Here is a 17,068-nt window from a genome sequence, read left to right on the forward strand (position 1 = left end):
AAAACAGTCTTACTCTTACTACAGACTATCGATATACATGTCCGTGTTGATAGAATAATTTTAGAAATAAAACTAACCTTGCAACTCAATGATTTATTGCATTTTGAGGGACTACTTTCTCAATATCAATCCGCCACTGCCATACAGGGAACAAAGAATTCTACTGCAATGCGATGCAAGGTTAGTTTTATTTCTAACATTGTTCTATCAACACAGGCATGTGCATCGATAGTCTGACGTTATAATTTATTTGTTTCGGGTGTTCTGTGGAGCGTTTTCAAGCCAGGACAGCGTTCTTACAGTTAGTCTGCTGCTCTGCTCAAGTCTCGGGTCCACGGCTCTCTGTGGGAGGAACTCCAGCGCCTTAAGACCCATCAGGTGACCTGTGCACCGGTGCACCTAATTAGCCAATTGCCTCCAATCACCTGCGGACGAGAAACGAGAGAAGCACAGCCGGGGAAGAGGCAAGGCCAGGGGCCTGTAACAATGTATGTGTTTGTGTGTGTGGTCATGTGTGTGTGTTCATGTGGTTGTTTGTGTGTGTGTGTTCATCTGTTTCTTTGTGTTTCTGTGTGTCAGTGCATACCTCTATTGATGTAACAATTGTGATTTGTGATACATTGTGATGATTGAGTCACAGTCTGGCACTGACAGGTACAGTGTGTGAGTGTATTGGATATCATTCAATCATCATTGGATATTACAAACTGGAGAAACTAGTGTGAACACACAACAACAGATCTGTGTGTGTGGGGGAGAACCCACTGATGAGTGTGTGTGGAGGGGCTTCATAGGGAGTAGTACACTACTGTGTGTGTGTGTGTGTGTGTGTGTGTGTGTGAATGTACTACTGTTTGGTCCTCTGATTGTTGAAGTATGATGAATATGTGTACATATCAGTGGCTCCCTATGATGATATTTTGTTATAGTTATGGAATTTGACTGTGTGTGTGTGTGTGTGTGTGTGTGTGTGTGCTTTATAGTTATAGGTACAGTACGTGAGTAATGATCAGATATGTCATGTGTTATGTTGTAAATAAACTTAACCCGTGCAATGTTGTCTTGTGTTGGCTATTCATGCATGCTGTAATTACTTTGGTTTCAGTGGGGGGTAACGTTTCACAGGGGGTAGAGCTTCTACTGGTTAGGGCTTCGAGCTTGTAACTGGAGGGTTGCTGGTTCAACCCCCGACCAGTCCACGGCTGAAGTGCCCTTGAGCAAGGCACCGACCTAACCCCTCACTGCTCCCTGAGTGCCACTGTTGGGCATGCAGCTCATTGCTTAGTGTTCACTGCATGCTGTGTGTGTTCACTAATTCAAGAATTGGGATAAACACAGAGACCGAATCTCCCTCACGGGATCAAAAAAGTACTGTATATATACTTATACTTTATATACGACCCCCACCCCACATACACACACACCCAAGAGGACCATCATACTCAACTCTGAGTTGATGTGTGTGTTTGTATGTGGAGTAGGAGACTGTGTGTGTGTGTGTGTGTGTGTGTGTTTGTTTTATAGTGTTCAGACTGGTGAAACTAATATGACTGTTATCATATCGGTAATCATTTGTCTTCTAGGGTGAATGGTAGTACCAGCTCCCACTCAGATGCTGCAGAGCTGCACCTCAGAGACAGGTCCAGATGAAAGCACTTTTTTTATTGATTCCATGTTTCTACCACATTGTCTTACAACCTTTAGCCATGTGGCATTGTCATTTTCAGTCAGATCAAATATATTGGCCAAGAGAAGATCAACATTTAATCAATATTTGCCAGGGGTGTGAATCATTTTGTTTTTAACTGTATGTGTAGTGTCAGAGATGAAGTACAGTAGGAGCGTGTGGTGAATGTAGCCTTTACTATCATCAACTGATGAAAGATCACAATTCCTTCTGAACACCATGACCTGACCTACAGTAGCCTGGTGCTGCCATACTCTCGTCTCGTACATTCACAATGTACAGAGAGTCTGGCCACTTTCCATTGCCAAGCGTGAACTTCCTTGAATGCGGATACTCTGTTGAAAACTATTGGATCTGCCCAGAGCCACTCAGATCTGCCATAACCAACCGCTAACGTTTGGTCGTGACGTGACATGCTCAAACTAGCGCATAACCTCAACGTCATTGTTCTAAGCTCTGTTCACTGATTGGACCTGCACATTTTTGTCCTGTGAAAACCTGCGAATATACCACAGACCCAGACTCTGTACATTATGAATGTACGAGAGTGTGTTAGGACCAGGCTAGACCTGACCACAGTTTTGAGGGAAACATGTGTCAATGTGCTGCTTTTCCTGTGTTCAAACTTTGTGTGTGTGTGTGTGTGTGTGTGTGTGTGTGTGTGTGTGTGTTTGTGTGTTGAAGGGAGGATCACCACAATGATGCCCCACAGAGGAGCTGTGAATCCTGTGCTGAAGTTCCAGACTCCAGCCACTGGGACCTGGTGAAGCCTGAAGTCTCCACAGAGGAGAGCGTCTCCACCTACAGCCTGAGAGTGTCTCCACTTACAGCAAGAAGCTATGAGTGCGCAGAGTCTGGTCTGCGCTGGACGTGTGCTGGTCCAGTCACCCTGCAGTACCGCTTCACTGATTGGCATGTCTTTGCTGAAGAGCTGGCCCATATGCAGCTCGGACCTGCTGGTCCTCTGATGGACATCAGGCTCATGTCAGGAGAGCTGGAGGAGATCCACCTGCCACATTTCCTCTGTTTGGGGGGTTCAGAGGCGTCCGTGTGTGATGCTGTGAGGGTCCTGCATGGACGGGAGAGTGGAGTGTGTGTTGAGGTGTGTGAGCTGACCAGACACCATGCCAGGCTTGTCCATCCCTCCTTCTCTCTGTTTGGGGTGGTGTATTACCTGAGGGATCTGATTTCTCCAAAAGTCCACTGTGAGCTGCTGCTCTTCTGCACCTGCAACATTCCCCTGGTCCTCCACACCTACCTGGTGCCAAACGACCCGGCTCACATCCAGGCCATCCACCAGAAGGAGGTGAAGAAGGAAAGAAAGGGGGTGTGGATAGATAAACCCGGCGCCTTGGGCCCACTCCGGCTGAGCGACAGAGTGTGTGTGAGGACATCGTGTCTGTCTGAGATCCTCCCTGAGAAGATGAACCTGTGGCCGCTCTCCACTGGTAACTTCTGTGAGGTGTACATGAAGGAGCCAGAGGAGGAGTTTGATATGGAGGTCATCAGCTCTCAGCACACAGAGCCCATCTGGAGATCCAAGATCCGCAGAGACGACTACTGCCAGCCCAGCAGGAGCCCAGGACAGGGCAGCAGCCAGGGGGCAAACACAGGTACACACACACTCACACACTGAAGATACTCACACTAAGGCAGTGCCATGTTGTATCCCACATTGCGTGATAGAGCCAGCCATTTAGTTTAGATTTTGGGGCATATTTCAACCTTTGCACATAAAATGTAGGGTCTGGAAACTCACGGTAGGCAGGGCTCAATCGGAGGGGTGAGATAAACGGTTGTCTTTCAGATTCCTTCTCCACGCAATAGGATAGCGCTACTAACAATCATCTTCTTTTTTTCTAGTAGTAGGATGGGGAATTCACGTTTAACGGTCACAACTTATAGTCACAGGTCATTCCGCCAACTATACACTATCTATACACAATGCGATTGGCCCGATAGAAGTTTAATTTTTCCCTATTGCAAACCAACGAAGAGTTGCTAGACTACCCTGGCAGCAAAATACAAAGTGATGGATAGCAGGGCCTGGTGCCACTGACGCTCAAGCCTGCCTGCTGCTCATTCTCATACAGCCATTCAGAATTCCACACATTCATCAGAAATAATAACTTTAATAATTGGCAGATTAATTTACTATCAAAATATTCCCTGCAACATTCAAATGTACAAGGTAAGAGGATGATGTGTCTGCCTTGCTACTGGATATGTTTGGTCTCTCGGTGATGAAGTGATAGATTGCAGGTCCTGGTGTAGTGGCCTGCTTTGCATATATTGGTTTGTTTATGTCCTTCCTCTCTTTTGCTGTTTGTTGCTGCTAATATCCCTGTGTGTGTAGTGTGGAGCTAGTGCTGTGTGTGTAGCGTGTAGTAGTTTGTTTATGTCCTTCCTCTATCTTGTGTGTTGCTGATATCCAGAGCCCTGTGGAAGGTAGTGTGAAGCAAGTGCTGTGTGTGTAGTGTGAAGCTAGTGCTAGTGCTGTGTGTGTAGTGTGAAGCTAGTGCTGTGTGTGTAGTGTGAAGCTAGTGCTGTGTGTGTAGTGTGGAGCTAGTGCTGTGTGTGTAGTGTGAAGCTAGTGCTGTGTGTGTAGTGTGGAGCTAGTGCTATGTGTGTAGTGTGGAGCTAGTGCTGGGTGTGTAGTGTGTATTAGTGTGGTTATGTCCTTCCTCTCTCTTGTGTGTTGCTGATGTTGTGTCTCTCTGCCCTTAGTATCCACTACCAGCACAGAGGAGATGCCCTCTGGCTCCTCTAGCCCAGTCCAGCCAGCCTCAGGCTCGTCCTCCATTACGGCTCACACTGGTGGAGTTGCTGTGGCCCCTAGTCTCTCTGGCTCCTCTAGCCCAGTCCAGCCAGCCTCAGGCTCGTCCTCCATTACGGCTCACACAGGTGGAGTTGCTGTGGCCCCTCGTCTCTATGGCAACACCTTCTATGGACCAGTGTACATGCCAGTCAAATTAGGTATAAAAGTTCAATCACACATTTCTGTGGTCGTTGAGAGTGAACTTTCCAAAACTGCTGTTGTGCAATTACCATTGTTAAATGACATCATTTGCACTGTTGTTGAATGATAACATTATAGGTCTCTTATCTCTCCCTCTCTCATTCACTCAATGTCTCCCTCTCTCTCTCCTTCTATCTCCCGCAGATCAAACTCCACCAAAGTGAACTTCTGAATGTTGCTGTAAACTAAAACTACCCTTCATCATGTTGCTGTAAATGCCAATCAAATAATTATCCAGTCTAGTTTTTTTGAAGACCTGCATTACAGTAAATTGGATGTAATGTTGCTCAAGGCTTAAAGTGGTCAGGCACAGTGTGGGAATCCAGGAGTGGACAGGGCTGTTAAGGATTTAAACATGATAATTATACAACAGCTTTGAAAAGGTCTTATTTGCTTCAACCACAGCAGTTTTCTTTGTTGTCACAAGTTTTATAGTATTTCCCATTTTTAAAGACAATGAAATGAACTGCAATTTAAAGTTCATACTCAAGGCTTAGCAGAGCTGTTTAAGATTTGAAATTTTGAAATTTAAAATAATGTAAAACATATTGTAATAAATGTATAATGTTTTGATTTTCTTCAGGCACAGCTTTTTATTTGCTTTAGCAGCCTCATTGTAGGCTACTGTTTGAAATATAGCACGAGTTCTTGGGCTTATTAACAATGTGTTGTTTTGTTCTGAAACTTCAAATGAGAATGATGCATTTGTGTACCTAATTACTGTATTTTATCATATGATGTATCTTTGCTGTGAAGGATGTATTTACCAGTACTTATTTTCTCTTTGAAAAAATCAACAAATTTCAGATTTTGCTCTCGGGTGCCCAAACATTTGTTCAGCAGGCATTTTAAACTGTAAAGAGCTTTTTTTTAATCAGTGGCCTTTTTAGCAATGAGATCCATAACCATCAGATACAGTCCCCTCTAAAAGTATTGGAACACATGCTAAAGTTGACAATATAAAATCATCTTTTGGAAATTGATCTTAATGCCTTAAATAAAGAAAATAAAAGGAAATAGTCAACCTTCAAGGACATCAATTTTCTTTGTGAATGAATAATGTATTGTACTTAAATAAATGTTTTCCATAAAATACATGTGTCATATGTATTGGAACGCCTATGTTAACCCTATGTGTTAACATTCCCATAGAGGCTAGCAGATTTTTATTTGTTTTATTTATTTTTTTGAATGCCAGTTATTTCATGGATCTAGAACACTGTGCAACCTGATAAAGTCCCCTTGGCCTTTGGAATTAAAATAACCCCACATCACCATACCCTTCACCATATGAAGAGATTGGCATGGTTTCATTTCAGTTAGCCTATTAGCTGGTTTCATTCTCATTGAGCTCAATGCAATTAGATAGATAGATAGATAGATACTTTATTGATCCCCAAGGGGAATTCAAGGTCCAAGCAGTTTAAGACACCACACCACACACAACATACACTACAATGTAAACAGGATAATACAAAGCAAATCAACATGACTAAAAGAGCAGTAAAATACTAAATACTAGTATTAAATGTCTACCTCTAAGAAATAATTCTCACCATGGGATTGTTAAAACCATGTGATCCTGGCAGAATAATAATTTGTATACCCTATTTGACCAGCAGGGGGCGAACGCTACTTGATGTGCACATGGCACACTAGAAACGCAGCTCCAATCAAAGATCCTTCATTACTCCGCTTTAACCCTCTCTGCTCCAATCTCTTGACTTTGGTTGCCGTAAAGGTAGGTTATGTCAGCCTCCCTTGTCTTCATCCTCGAAAACTAGTAGTATTGTGTAGCAGGGTTGGTTATGCTTCCCTGAATTTCCCCACTCTTTCCTGCATATTCTGTGCAGGTTTGCAGTTTGTCATGCCTGGGGTACAGTAGTTAGGAGGGGGCTGTGGCTTGGGTGTGGCAGAAGTTGGTTACCCCACTGGAGACCCCTTTAAGGTTCCATGTAGCCCCCTCCTCTGCCTCTGTTGCAACTGTCCTGAGGCAGAGGTAGGTATGTCTCTTGTTGAAGTGTGCTTAGTCTTTCGTTTTATGTTTTTTTCTGTCATGCATCCATAGTGTGATAACTATCATAATGTGTTGTGCACTATACATGAGACATGAGATGACATGCCTTTTAATGTGTTCCTACCGTCAGTGACATTTAAATGTTTCCTTACGCTTTCTTTACTTTCCTTATTTAGGCAAAGATGGTAGCTTTTTTACAGGCAAACTTCAGAGGTCTACAACCATAAACACTGGAGCCCACAGGGCTGTGTGCTATCTCCCATACTATACACTCTAGACTACACCAATTAGTGTAGAGCTCTTGCGGCCAAACACCTACATGTATTTTAAGTATGCTAATGACACTGCCCTTGTGGGATACGGGTAACTAAAACCTAGAAACACATCTTTGGCTAACTTTGAGGGAGAATTAGGAAGCTTTATTAAATAGTGCTCAGACAACTTTGCTCAGATGTGTAAAGATCTGATATTGAGTAAAGCTGAGCACATCCTCAGAGACCCAGCTCATCCACTACACAATACATTCCAAGTAAGTCAGCGGGGCAATGGAAGGATGCTCTAAAGAAAGATAAACCCACTAGATTCAGCCAATCATTTGTCCCCTCAGCAATCAGGCTCTTAAATGAAAGACACAGTTCAAAGCACTTGATGGTCTACTACCCTCTTAACTTATTATAGCCTATTGCACTGCATGTATTTTTAGGGTAATGTACTATCTGTGGAAATGAAAAAAAAAAATATATATATATATGTGTGTGTGTGTGTGTGTGTGTGTAGCCCATTCTTTCCATGCAGAAGTAGATACAGTGGGTATAGTAAGTATTCACACCCATGCTAAAGTTGACTAAAAAGAGGAATATAAAATAATCTTTTGAGAATTGATTGTAATGCCTTAATTCAAAAAATGAGTAAAAATCAAACCGCTAAGGACACTAATTTTCTTTGTGATTGAAGAATGTATCGTAAATAGATAAATGTTCTTCCTAAAATACAGGTTGCATAAGTAATTGGACCCTATGTTAAATTCCCATAGGAGCAGGAGGATTTTTTATATGTTTTTATTTTTAAAGGCCAGCTATTTCATGGATCCAGGATATTATGCATCTTGATAAAGTTCCCTTGGCCTTTGAAATTAAAATAGCCCCACATCATCACATACCCTTCACCATAGCTAGAGATTGGCATGGTGCTTTTTCCAGTTAGCCTATTAGCCTGTTTGATGCTCATTGAGCTCAATGCAAATCAAACAGGCTAATATCCTGGATCTATGAAATAGCTGGCCTTTAAAAATAAAAACATATAAAAAATCCTCCTGCTCCTTTGGGAATTTAACATAGGGGTCAATTACTTATGCAACCTGTATTTAAGGAAGAACATTTATCTATTTACGATACATTCTTCAATCACAAAGAAAATTAGTGTCCTTAGCAGTTTGATTTTTACTCATTTTTTGAATTAAGGCATTACAATCAATTCTCAAAAGATGATTTTATATTCCTCTTTTTAGTCAACTTTAGCATGGGTGTGAATACTTACTATACCCACTGTATACTTGATAATTATGTAAATATAAATGAAATGAGCTGCAGGGGGAACGAAATTGAACGTGGACTGGTTCTGCAGCTCACCTCTGTGGTCGCCGTACAGGTAAATTGAGCGTGGACTGGTTCTGCAGCTCACCTCTGTGGTCGCCGTACAGGTAAATTGAGCGTGGACTGGTTCTGCAGCTCACCTCTGTGGTCGCCATACAGGTAAGCATTTCCTCATCCCTGACAATGTACAAGGTTTTTATCCTGTACATTTGTGTGTATGCTTGGCAGTCTTCATACAGTATTTTCATACATTGTGTGTGTGTGTGTGTGTGTGTGTGTGTGTAAGCAGTGGAGGCAGTATTTTTTCTTTTAATTTTTTAAACAAAACAAGACAAACATGATGGTGGTAAATCTGTATGGCCAGGCAGCCATGGGATGGTAACATGCACAGGCACATGCACATACGTACATGAAACAGGCCTGCAGCAAGTAATCTAACAGACTCGCCAAGTGCCAAATAATTGGTGCACGTTATTGTTATGGACAATACGACAAACTGATCCACCGATGCAATTGATTGAGTACGCTGACTGGCTGAAAAGGTGTCAGTCATATGGCCATATAGGAGGTGTTTTAACACTAGAATCAAAGCAGACTCCCAAGAGAGATTGAGATCAATTTAGATTGGGTGCATCTTCTCACCAGAGGCCTGGTTCTTGGATTATCGCAGCTAGGACATCCATCCATTCACATCTCCTGCCCGACTGTTACCGACTTAGTCTATATCAGAGGATTTGTTATTAAAAGCCTTCAGTGGCTTCTTCTCATCTCAGACTGTTCTCCGCAGGTTGTCTATTCAGAGTGCTTGATTGGAGTAACGGGTTAGTGCAGTAGGCCTAGTTCTCAAATACGGGTACCAGTGGTATACTATACGCGGATTCTCTGTTGAAGTAGTGTTGAAGTAGTGTTAAAGTAGTGGAAGTCTCCAAGATGTTTTATTTCATGAAGACAAAATATATATAATAAAATATATATAATATACAAAATATATATAATAAGATCAAAACTAGTTTTAATTTAACGATTTTACGATTAACGATATATATATATATATATATATATATATAAAATGCAAAATCGTTAAATTAAAACTAGTTTTTTATCTTATTTATAATTGAAAAAAGAAACAAAACAATCCACAACAGTATGTGCAATGTAAAATATATTAAATTGGCTTATGTTAAATTTGATATACTGGTCATAATAGTGGTACTTGGAGAGTCAATTGTTCTCTGAGGTGCCTACTACCTAAACAATTGAGAACCACTGGGTTAGTGGATTTTCCACAACACTACCCCGAGTGAACTTGCAATGCAACTTGCCATTGCTAGCCTCAATTTACAGGATCTCCTTGAATGGGCAAAGGGTGCCGTTTTGGTCCCTTTTAGTACGGGAACTTCAAAGGTCTATTCGAAGTTCCCGGATGCCGCTCGCGCTTTTGAGTGCACAATAACAAAGTGAAAGTAGTTCTACAGCTCAAGTCTGCACCCCAGTCGTCGTGCTGCAGGTAGGCTATGTTAGCCCTCTATCTCCTCACTTAACCTTGAACACTATGAAGGTTTTTTTTTTTTTATCCAAAACGTATGTATGACCGTGTGGAATGTGCAGATCCTTACATTTGCACTTCGGCGTACAGAGTCATAGGGACAACCAGGGGCGGTTCTAGGGGCGGGGCCACAGGGGCCCTGGCCCCTACTGAAATCTGATTGGCCCCCGAAGTGCCCCTGTTCCATTAATCGCCGATGAAAGAGCAACCGGAGTCTTTTTAACGCACACATTAAAAACGCACACATTTTCTTTGTTACATTGCTCCGCTATTATTAGTCACAGCGAGATGATACTTATATTGCAGGAAAGAGCAGAACCGGGGCTTTCCAACGATACTAGACACTTGTCTGTACGATCAAGTATGAAAATAAAATAAAATCATGAAGTTAAATCAAAGTATATCATATTTACAGTCTGCTCTGCGTTCACCGGCGCATCCAGAACTCTCGCTTGAATTACTCGCGGACCACGCATCGCACAGACATGACACGCATATCAAATGAAAGAGGAGAAGCAGAGCTTTGCATTGATACCAAATACATCGATAATTTCGTATTATAAAATCAGACGAAGTTACAAACAAATAATAATGTCATATAGCTAAATGGCTACCTTTACTCTCGTTTGATTTCCTCGTGAAACCGCTATCAAAAAGATATGGCACGCATGTCAGATGAAAGAGGAGAGCTAGAGCTATCCACAGATACCAAATACAACCTTCTAGGCCATAAAACAGACGAAGTGACAGCAAAATAATAACTTCATTTAGCTCCACTTACCTCGTGTTTTTGTGTGGCATAATAGCCTATGTTCATAATCCAATGTTATCATGTGTTTCTCTTTGACAAGTCACGTTCATAACACGGTTTTGAGATCCTAGCAAACTCCTGTAGCCTATGGTATCCAATTCAAGACTCATATTGCATCCAAATTTGTTTGTCAAATAAACACTTTTTGCCTTTACTGTGTTCATTGCAATGCAGTAAAACAAATATTATAGAGAATCATCATCTGTGCACGTCATGTGTGCTATCGTAAACAAGTCATGTCAGATCAGCTAGTGTCACAAATATGGAGAGATCAGCTAGTGTCACAAATATGGAGAGAAAGTCATTTTTTTCATCACTAAATAAAAATTGCCATTTATTTCTGGAAGGCACACACCACATATTTCTGTAAATTGCTCAGCCCCAAAGTATACCTCCATCATGGTTCTTATATTGCCATTTTCAGGACAGTCAGGCCTACACAACCATGCAAGTCATGTTGAGCTGTCAGCTTGCTGTGGTGAGATAGCCTACACGTCAAAATGTAAGAATTTGTATAGTACGCTTTTCAAATTTGTATTATTTAAAAATCTAAATCAAATCAATGCAAGTATTTATACATGATATTGTGGCAGATCTGGACTGTGCTGAAAAAAGCAATATGTAGCATGTGTGAATGGCACTTACAATGACCAGAATAAATGCTTCTAACTAGAGGTAGTGAAAATGCCCTTAAAACAGCTTAGGGCTCATATTAAACGAGTGGCTGCTCTGCTCAGTTGCAGCAAATAAATAAGTAGCCTATAAGGGTAAGAGTAGCCTACTGTATGTGTATCAGATCAAGAGAGTGCTGGATAGGATAGAAAAAAGTGACCACACTCCTTGAGTTTGTTGCTTTTCTGGAGTCTTTCAAAGAGATGTTCCATGAGCTTTTCAGGCTTGCTGTAATGTGTGTGTGTGTGTGGGGGGGTGTCTATTGTTGTATGCAGTGTACCCTTTATGCATAGTAGCCTATAGATAAGAGTATAAGGGTAAGAGTATGTGTATCAGATCAAGAGAGTGCTGGATAGGATAGAAAAAAGTGACCACGCTCCTTGAGTTTGTTGCTTTTCTGGAGTCTTTCAAAGAGATGTTCCATGAGTAATGTGTGTGTGTGTGTGTGTGTGTGTGTGTGTGTGTGTGTGTGTGTGTGTGTGTGTGTGTGTGTGTGTGTGTGTGTGTGTGTGTGTGTGTGTGTGTGTGTGTGTGGTCTATGCATTGTTGTATGCAGTGTACCCTTTATGCATAGTATAAATAAGAGTATAAGGGTAAGAGTATGTGCGTGTGGTGTGTTGCATTCAATGAGTTCTATGCATTGTGTCCTTTACGCACAGTATAAATAAATGAGAAAACTTGAACTGAATAAATTATTTTCTGTGCTTGGATGTACCCTGTACTCGGCCCCTGACTGTAACATCTGGCCCCTTAATGGCCCCTGTTACAGAAAAATCCTAGAACCGCCACTGGGGACAACAGTTTTCTGTCGCTTGGCTTGGCACTCTGCTATTCTCTCGACGCGCGGGGGAGAGCCAGTGGGTGAACCTCTCAACAGTTTGTTCAGGCTGAGGTGAGGTAGGCTAGCTGCGGACATCTGCACCACGTGAACAAAGAAATTCGGTTCGGTGTGTTGGATGTGCTGCATTATTGCAAAACTGGTTAATTTCAGGCAAAGGCAGTCTAACTTGAATTGAACTAATACGGAACGCACTTTGTTCCGTGTTTATGAGGAAATACACACGCACGCGCGCGCGCACACTCACTCTCTCTCTCTCTCTCACTCTCACACACAAACACACACACACACACACACACACACGCTTAAAGCTAGCGGTGGGGTATACTACGAATCTCGTTGAATAACCAGGTTTTCTTTGGATAACCTGGATTGCTAAAAACGAAAGTCGCAATCAGAGTTGAGTGGTACTACGAAACTCACTCAAGGATGAATTTATCAAACTAGGCTTTCAGCTCAGATCTGTGCGCGTTCTCGTGGTTGGGGTGACTTTGACCAATCGGGAAACGTGGAGACGCACAAGACAGCCTAGGTTAACCAACGATTACTTCCGCATTTATGAGCGGCAGAGAAATCTAGGGTGGTCTTTTTTAGTGTCTAACCCATAACATCAAAAAATCGATGGTCATCAAATGTTGCATGGTGTGCACGTCCATAGTAGTGACATATTTGCACGCACAACATAGTTAAAAGCGCCTTCGAGTTTCAAAATGTTTGCAGAGGCGTACCACACAGCAGAGGATTCCAAAACGGACCCGCCCTCAAGCCGCCACATCCGCGTCACAGTCACCTCCGTTTTGGCTACGCGCACGGGACACGACCCGCCTCCGCCAGCGCGCCTTCGTGCACCGGGTCTGCGGCGGACTCCGTGCGGATACGCACATCGAACGCGCCCTTTCCACTCCTAACGGCTTCTTCGGTTTTCAAATTTCTCGTTGATGAAGTGGAAGACCAAAACAGCGGCGTCTGAAGGCTCACTGTAAGTATGCTCCTATATGCTTTATTTATGCAGCTACCTAGTCTATCCACTGAAAAAGTACTTCCATAACACAAGTTACCTACTTATCTAGCTTTATCTGCTGATATTATCCGAAGATTTGCTGGTCGGCAGATAGCAGCTATAGCAGCTAGCTCATATTTACACACCAGCTACGTCTAGCTTGCGCAAGCTAATTTAGCCCACTTTAGACGGGGCTAAATCCTGTCCAACTTGAGCTTTGTTACCTTTTGAATTAAAGCTAAACTCCGAACTGAGTTTAAAATGAGTAAAGTTTAATTTGGTTTAACGCTAACTTTAAGTGTTTGCATGTGAACAACAAAAGTTGGCTTGCGTTAGCTAGCGTTAGCTTGTTGGCTTGCGTTAGCTTGTTAGCTAACGATAGCGTTAAAGTTACAGGGAGTCTAGATTCTAGTTTTTTTGTGAACGTTATGAAAGCTTAGATGTTGGACTCGGGAGTCTTTATGAAAACGTAGGCCATTTCAGATGTGTTTAAACCTCATTTCTTTCTGGGAGGGAGGCTGATTTCACATTGTTCACCATTCCGGGATAACGTTAGCTGCTAATGGTTTTAAATTATGAACGACGTTAGCAAGGTAATCAGCTGCCGTATGCTCAAACACATTCGTCGTAGCTCGACATTCTCTGCTGGCAGTAACAAAAAAGCTTTGGGACTCATGCTTATATTTTGTACACGTTAGAAACCAGCAAACAGGCCTACTTTTCAATCTAAAAAGTCCGGTTTCCAGACGTGTTTCCTGGTGACTTTTTAGATTGAATAGTAGAGATTACTCTAACTTTTAAGAAATATAAATGCACGAAGGGCACGAAGCTACAGTATTTGTTTTCATGTAGAAATACTATCGTCTACGAGTTCATTTAATGATATTGAACGTTCCTTGGAGTAAGATTTGACTGAGAAGAGGCAAAATAGAAGTGCTAGTTGACTTCATGTAGCAGCTATGTCCTTGCTTTGCCTTGTCACAGACCAGACACTTTGTTGTGAATGTTTAGATATGGGAAGAGGAGCTAAAATGAACAGCCCCATATTCTGTGGATCCCAATAAAATGCATTTTTAATGGGGTGTATTATTGGTTATGATAAATATTTGGCCATTTCTTTCTGATGATAAAAGTAATGCATATTTATGTATCTGTGTTACAGGTCATTCACAAGTGGCCACAGTCTGGTTTGGGGGTCTACGCTTTCTCGTCCTGTCCTGCCACCCAAGTAAAGTAAGCTTTACTGTTTTACATTTGATTTATTTGACTTTTGGTCTAAACATTAATAATAAAAAATAACCATATGTCTCTGTAACTGGTGTCACTAGTTCAGGATGAAGTGAAGGTAAATGTAACATGCTTAAATGCCTTTGTCTGCTGTAATAAAACCCACCCTCTACCTCAAAAGCTCTCTAATGAAATGTACATTTATGTATCTACGTTACAGGTCATTCACAAGTGGCTCCAGTCTGGTTTGGGGGTCTACGCTTTCTCGTCCTGTCCTGCCACCCAAGTAAAGTAAGCTTTACAGTTTTACATTTGATTTATTTGACTTTTGGTCTACACATTAATAATAAAAATAACCATATGCCTCTGTAACTGGTGTCACTAGTTCAGGATGAAGTGAAGGTAAATGTAACATGCTTAAATGCCTTTGTCTGCTGTAATAAAACCCACCCTCTACCTCAAAAGCTCTCTAATGAAATGTACATTTATGTATCTACGTTACAGGTCATTCACAAGTGGCTCCAGTCTGGTTTGGGGGTCTACGCTTTCTCATCCTGACCTGCCACCCAAGTAAAGTAAGCTATACAGTTTTACATTTGATTTATTTGACTTTTGGTCTAAACATTAATAATAAAAATAACCATATGCCTCTGTACCTGGTGTTACTAGTTCAGGATGAAGTGAAGGTAAATGTAACATGCTTAAATGCCTTTGTCTGCTGTAATAAAACCCACCCTCTACCTCAAAAGCTCTCTAATAAAATGTACATTTATGTATCTACGTTACAGGTCATTCACAAGTGGCCCTAGTCTGGTTTGGGGGTCTATGCTTTCTCATCCTGTCCTGCCACCCAAGTAAAGTAAGCTATACAGTTTTACATTTGATTTATTTGACTTTTGGTCTAAACATTAATAATAAAAATAACCATATGCCTCTGTACCTGGTGTTACTAGTTCAGGATGAAGTGAAGGTAAATGTCAACATGCTTAAATGCCTTTGTCTGCTATAATAAAACCCACCCTCTACCTCAAAAGCTCTCTAATGAAATGTACATTTATGTATCTGCGTTACAGGTTATTCACAAGTGGCTCCAGTCTGGTTTGGGGGTCTACGCTTTCTCATCCTGTCCTGCCATTCAAGTAAAGTAAGCTATACAGTTTTACATTTGATTTATTTGACTTTTGGTCTTTATTAATAATAATAATAAAAAAAAAATAGCCAAATGCTTCTGTAACTGGTGTTACCAGTGCAGGATGAAGTGAAGGTAAATGTCAACATACATAAATGCCTCTGTCTGCTGTACCCACCTTCTGAAAAGCTCTCTAATGAAATGTAATAGCTGTATAACTTCATAAGTCATGTTTTTTTTTTTAATTAAATCTCCTTAATACCCATCTCATATATTATATATTATATTGTGTAAGCATAGTTGGTGTTGGATGCTACATACTATTAACATTAACATGTCTGTCTATTTGATTACAGGTGCTGTGAGGAAAAACACAGAAACATGGTCAGCCAACGACGCGGTGGTCACTAAGCACGCAATCAGGTGGTTCAACGAGGAGACCTGTCCTGCCTCCATCCACACCAAACGGATTAATAGGAGAAATAAACATTAAACAATCTTTTTTATGGAACTAATTGTCGTTCACCAGTTATTCATTTTCTGATATTTTAGCTGTGCATATAGCGCAGCATTTCATTGAAGTTGTAGCCTACCGCTAATAGGTAAAATGTTTCATATCTGCACCGACCTAGGCCTATAAAGCACTAAATTAGTTTAGAGTAGTTAGAATTTAGAGTATTATAGCCAAGGCTACTTAACAGAAACAGAATAGGCTATAACTTAAACTTTCCATTAATGTAAATGTCAATTTCATGTTTCCATTGAGCCAAGTGATTATTCTGTACAGTAAATTGATGTCTTGACTTAAGTTAGACCTATTGACCATTGTGTTAGTTTAAAGAATACAAGGCAATGCAGATTTAAACTAGGCCTATATTGGTGTAGAAGTCTAGGCTAGGAATAATGATAGTTTTAGATTAATTTAAGCTATTTTATTGGGATTTTGAAAATGATATGAACGGGTCCAAAACGGACCCGGGCCAGAGGTATTTTGAGTCCGTTGCGGATCCGCGGCGGATTTGCGGGTCCGAACAGGCTCCGGTCAGAGTGTTTTTTTATGAGTCCGTGGCGGGTCCAGAACGGACCCGGTCCAGAGGTTTTCTATGATTCCGTCGCGGATCCGTGGCGGATTTGCGGGTCCGGGATGGATGCGGAGCGGATGTAGCGCGGAGCCCAGCCGGGTCCGCGATCCGCCCCCGTAACGGATCCGTCGCTGAGTGCAAGTGGACGCCGATACGGGTCCGTTTCGCGGGTCCGTTCCGGAAGCCGCGCTACCTCCGCGGCGGATCCGCCGCGGAGTCCTTTTGCTGTGTGGCTGAACCTGTTCGAAGTTTGACAGATTAGCACACGTGAGATAACTTCGTTTTTCAAGATAATGGATTGGTTAGAATTGGTCAGAGGGCGGTGATTTTTCACGATTTGAGCTATAACTAAGCACATAACCTGCTCCCGACCAGGTTTGGTTGCGAGCATAAGATACCATGGTGATACAGCGACGCTAAAACAAATCCACTTTCGTATGACAGCATA

The 17,068-nt window shown here is 41.8% G+C and overlaps 2 protein-coding genes and 1 long non-coding RNA gene across 6 annotated transcripts in view; all 3 read left to right on the forward strand.

Moving 5' to 3' along the window:
* Window positions 1-17,068, forward strand: part of LOC134070012 (uncharacterized) — a 274,775-nt gene that overhangs the window by 13,543 nt on the left and 244,164 nt on the right. The gene's annotated exons all lie outside the window — the stretch shown is intronic.
* On the forward strand, window positions 1,653-5,732 carry LOC134070017 (NACHT, LRR and PYD domains-containing protein 1a-like). The gene is made up of 3 exons (XM_062526203.1): window positions 1,653-3,300; window positions 4,415-4,663; window positions 4,851-5,732. The coding sequence occupies exons 1-3, from the start codon at window positions 2,628-2,630 to the stop codon at window positions 4,868-4,870; spliced, it is 942 nt and encodes a 313-aa protein (XP_062382187.1). The 5' UTR covers window positions 1,653-2,627; the 3' UTR covers window positions 4,871-5,732.
* LOC134070174 (uncharacterized) lies at window positions 13,040-16,037 on the forward strand. 2 transcript variants are annotated; one of them, XR_009936899.1, is made up of 7 exons: window positions 13,040-13,161; window positions 14,345-14,415; window positions 14,630-14,700; window positions 14,914-14,984; window positions 15,198-15,268; window positions 15,483-15,553; window positions 15,895-16,037. It is a non-coding gene; the product is annotated as an uncharacterized LOC134070174 (long non-coding RNA). The 2 variants fall into 2 exon arrangements; XR_009936898.1 differs by lacking the exons at window positions 13,040-13,161; window positions 14,914-14,984 and having other exon boundaries at window positions 13,498-14,415.

Source organism: Sardina pilchardus, chromosome 22 (assembly GCF_963854185.1).
Source record: "Sardina pilchardus chromosome 22, fSarPil1.1, whole genome shotgun sequence".
Lineage (NCBI taxonomy): Eukaryota > Metazoa > Chordata > Actinopteri > Clupeiformes > Clupeidae > Sardina > Sardina pilchardus.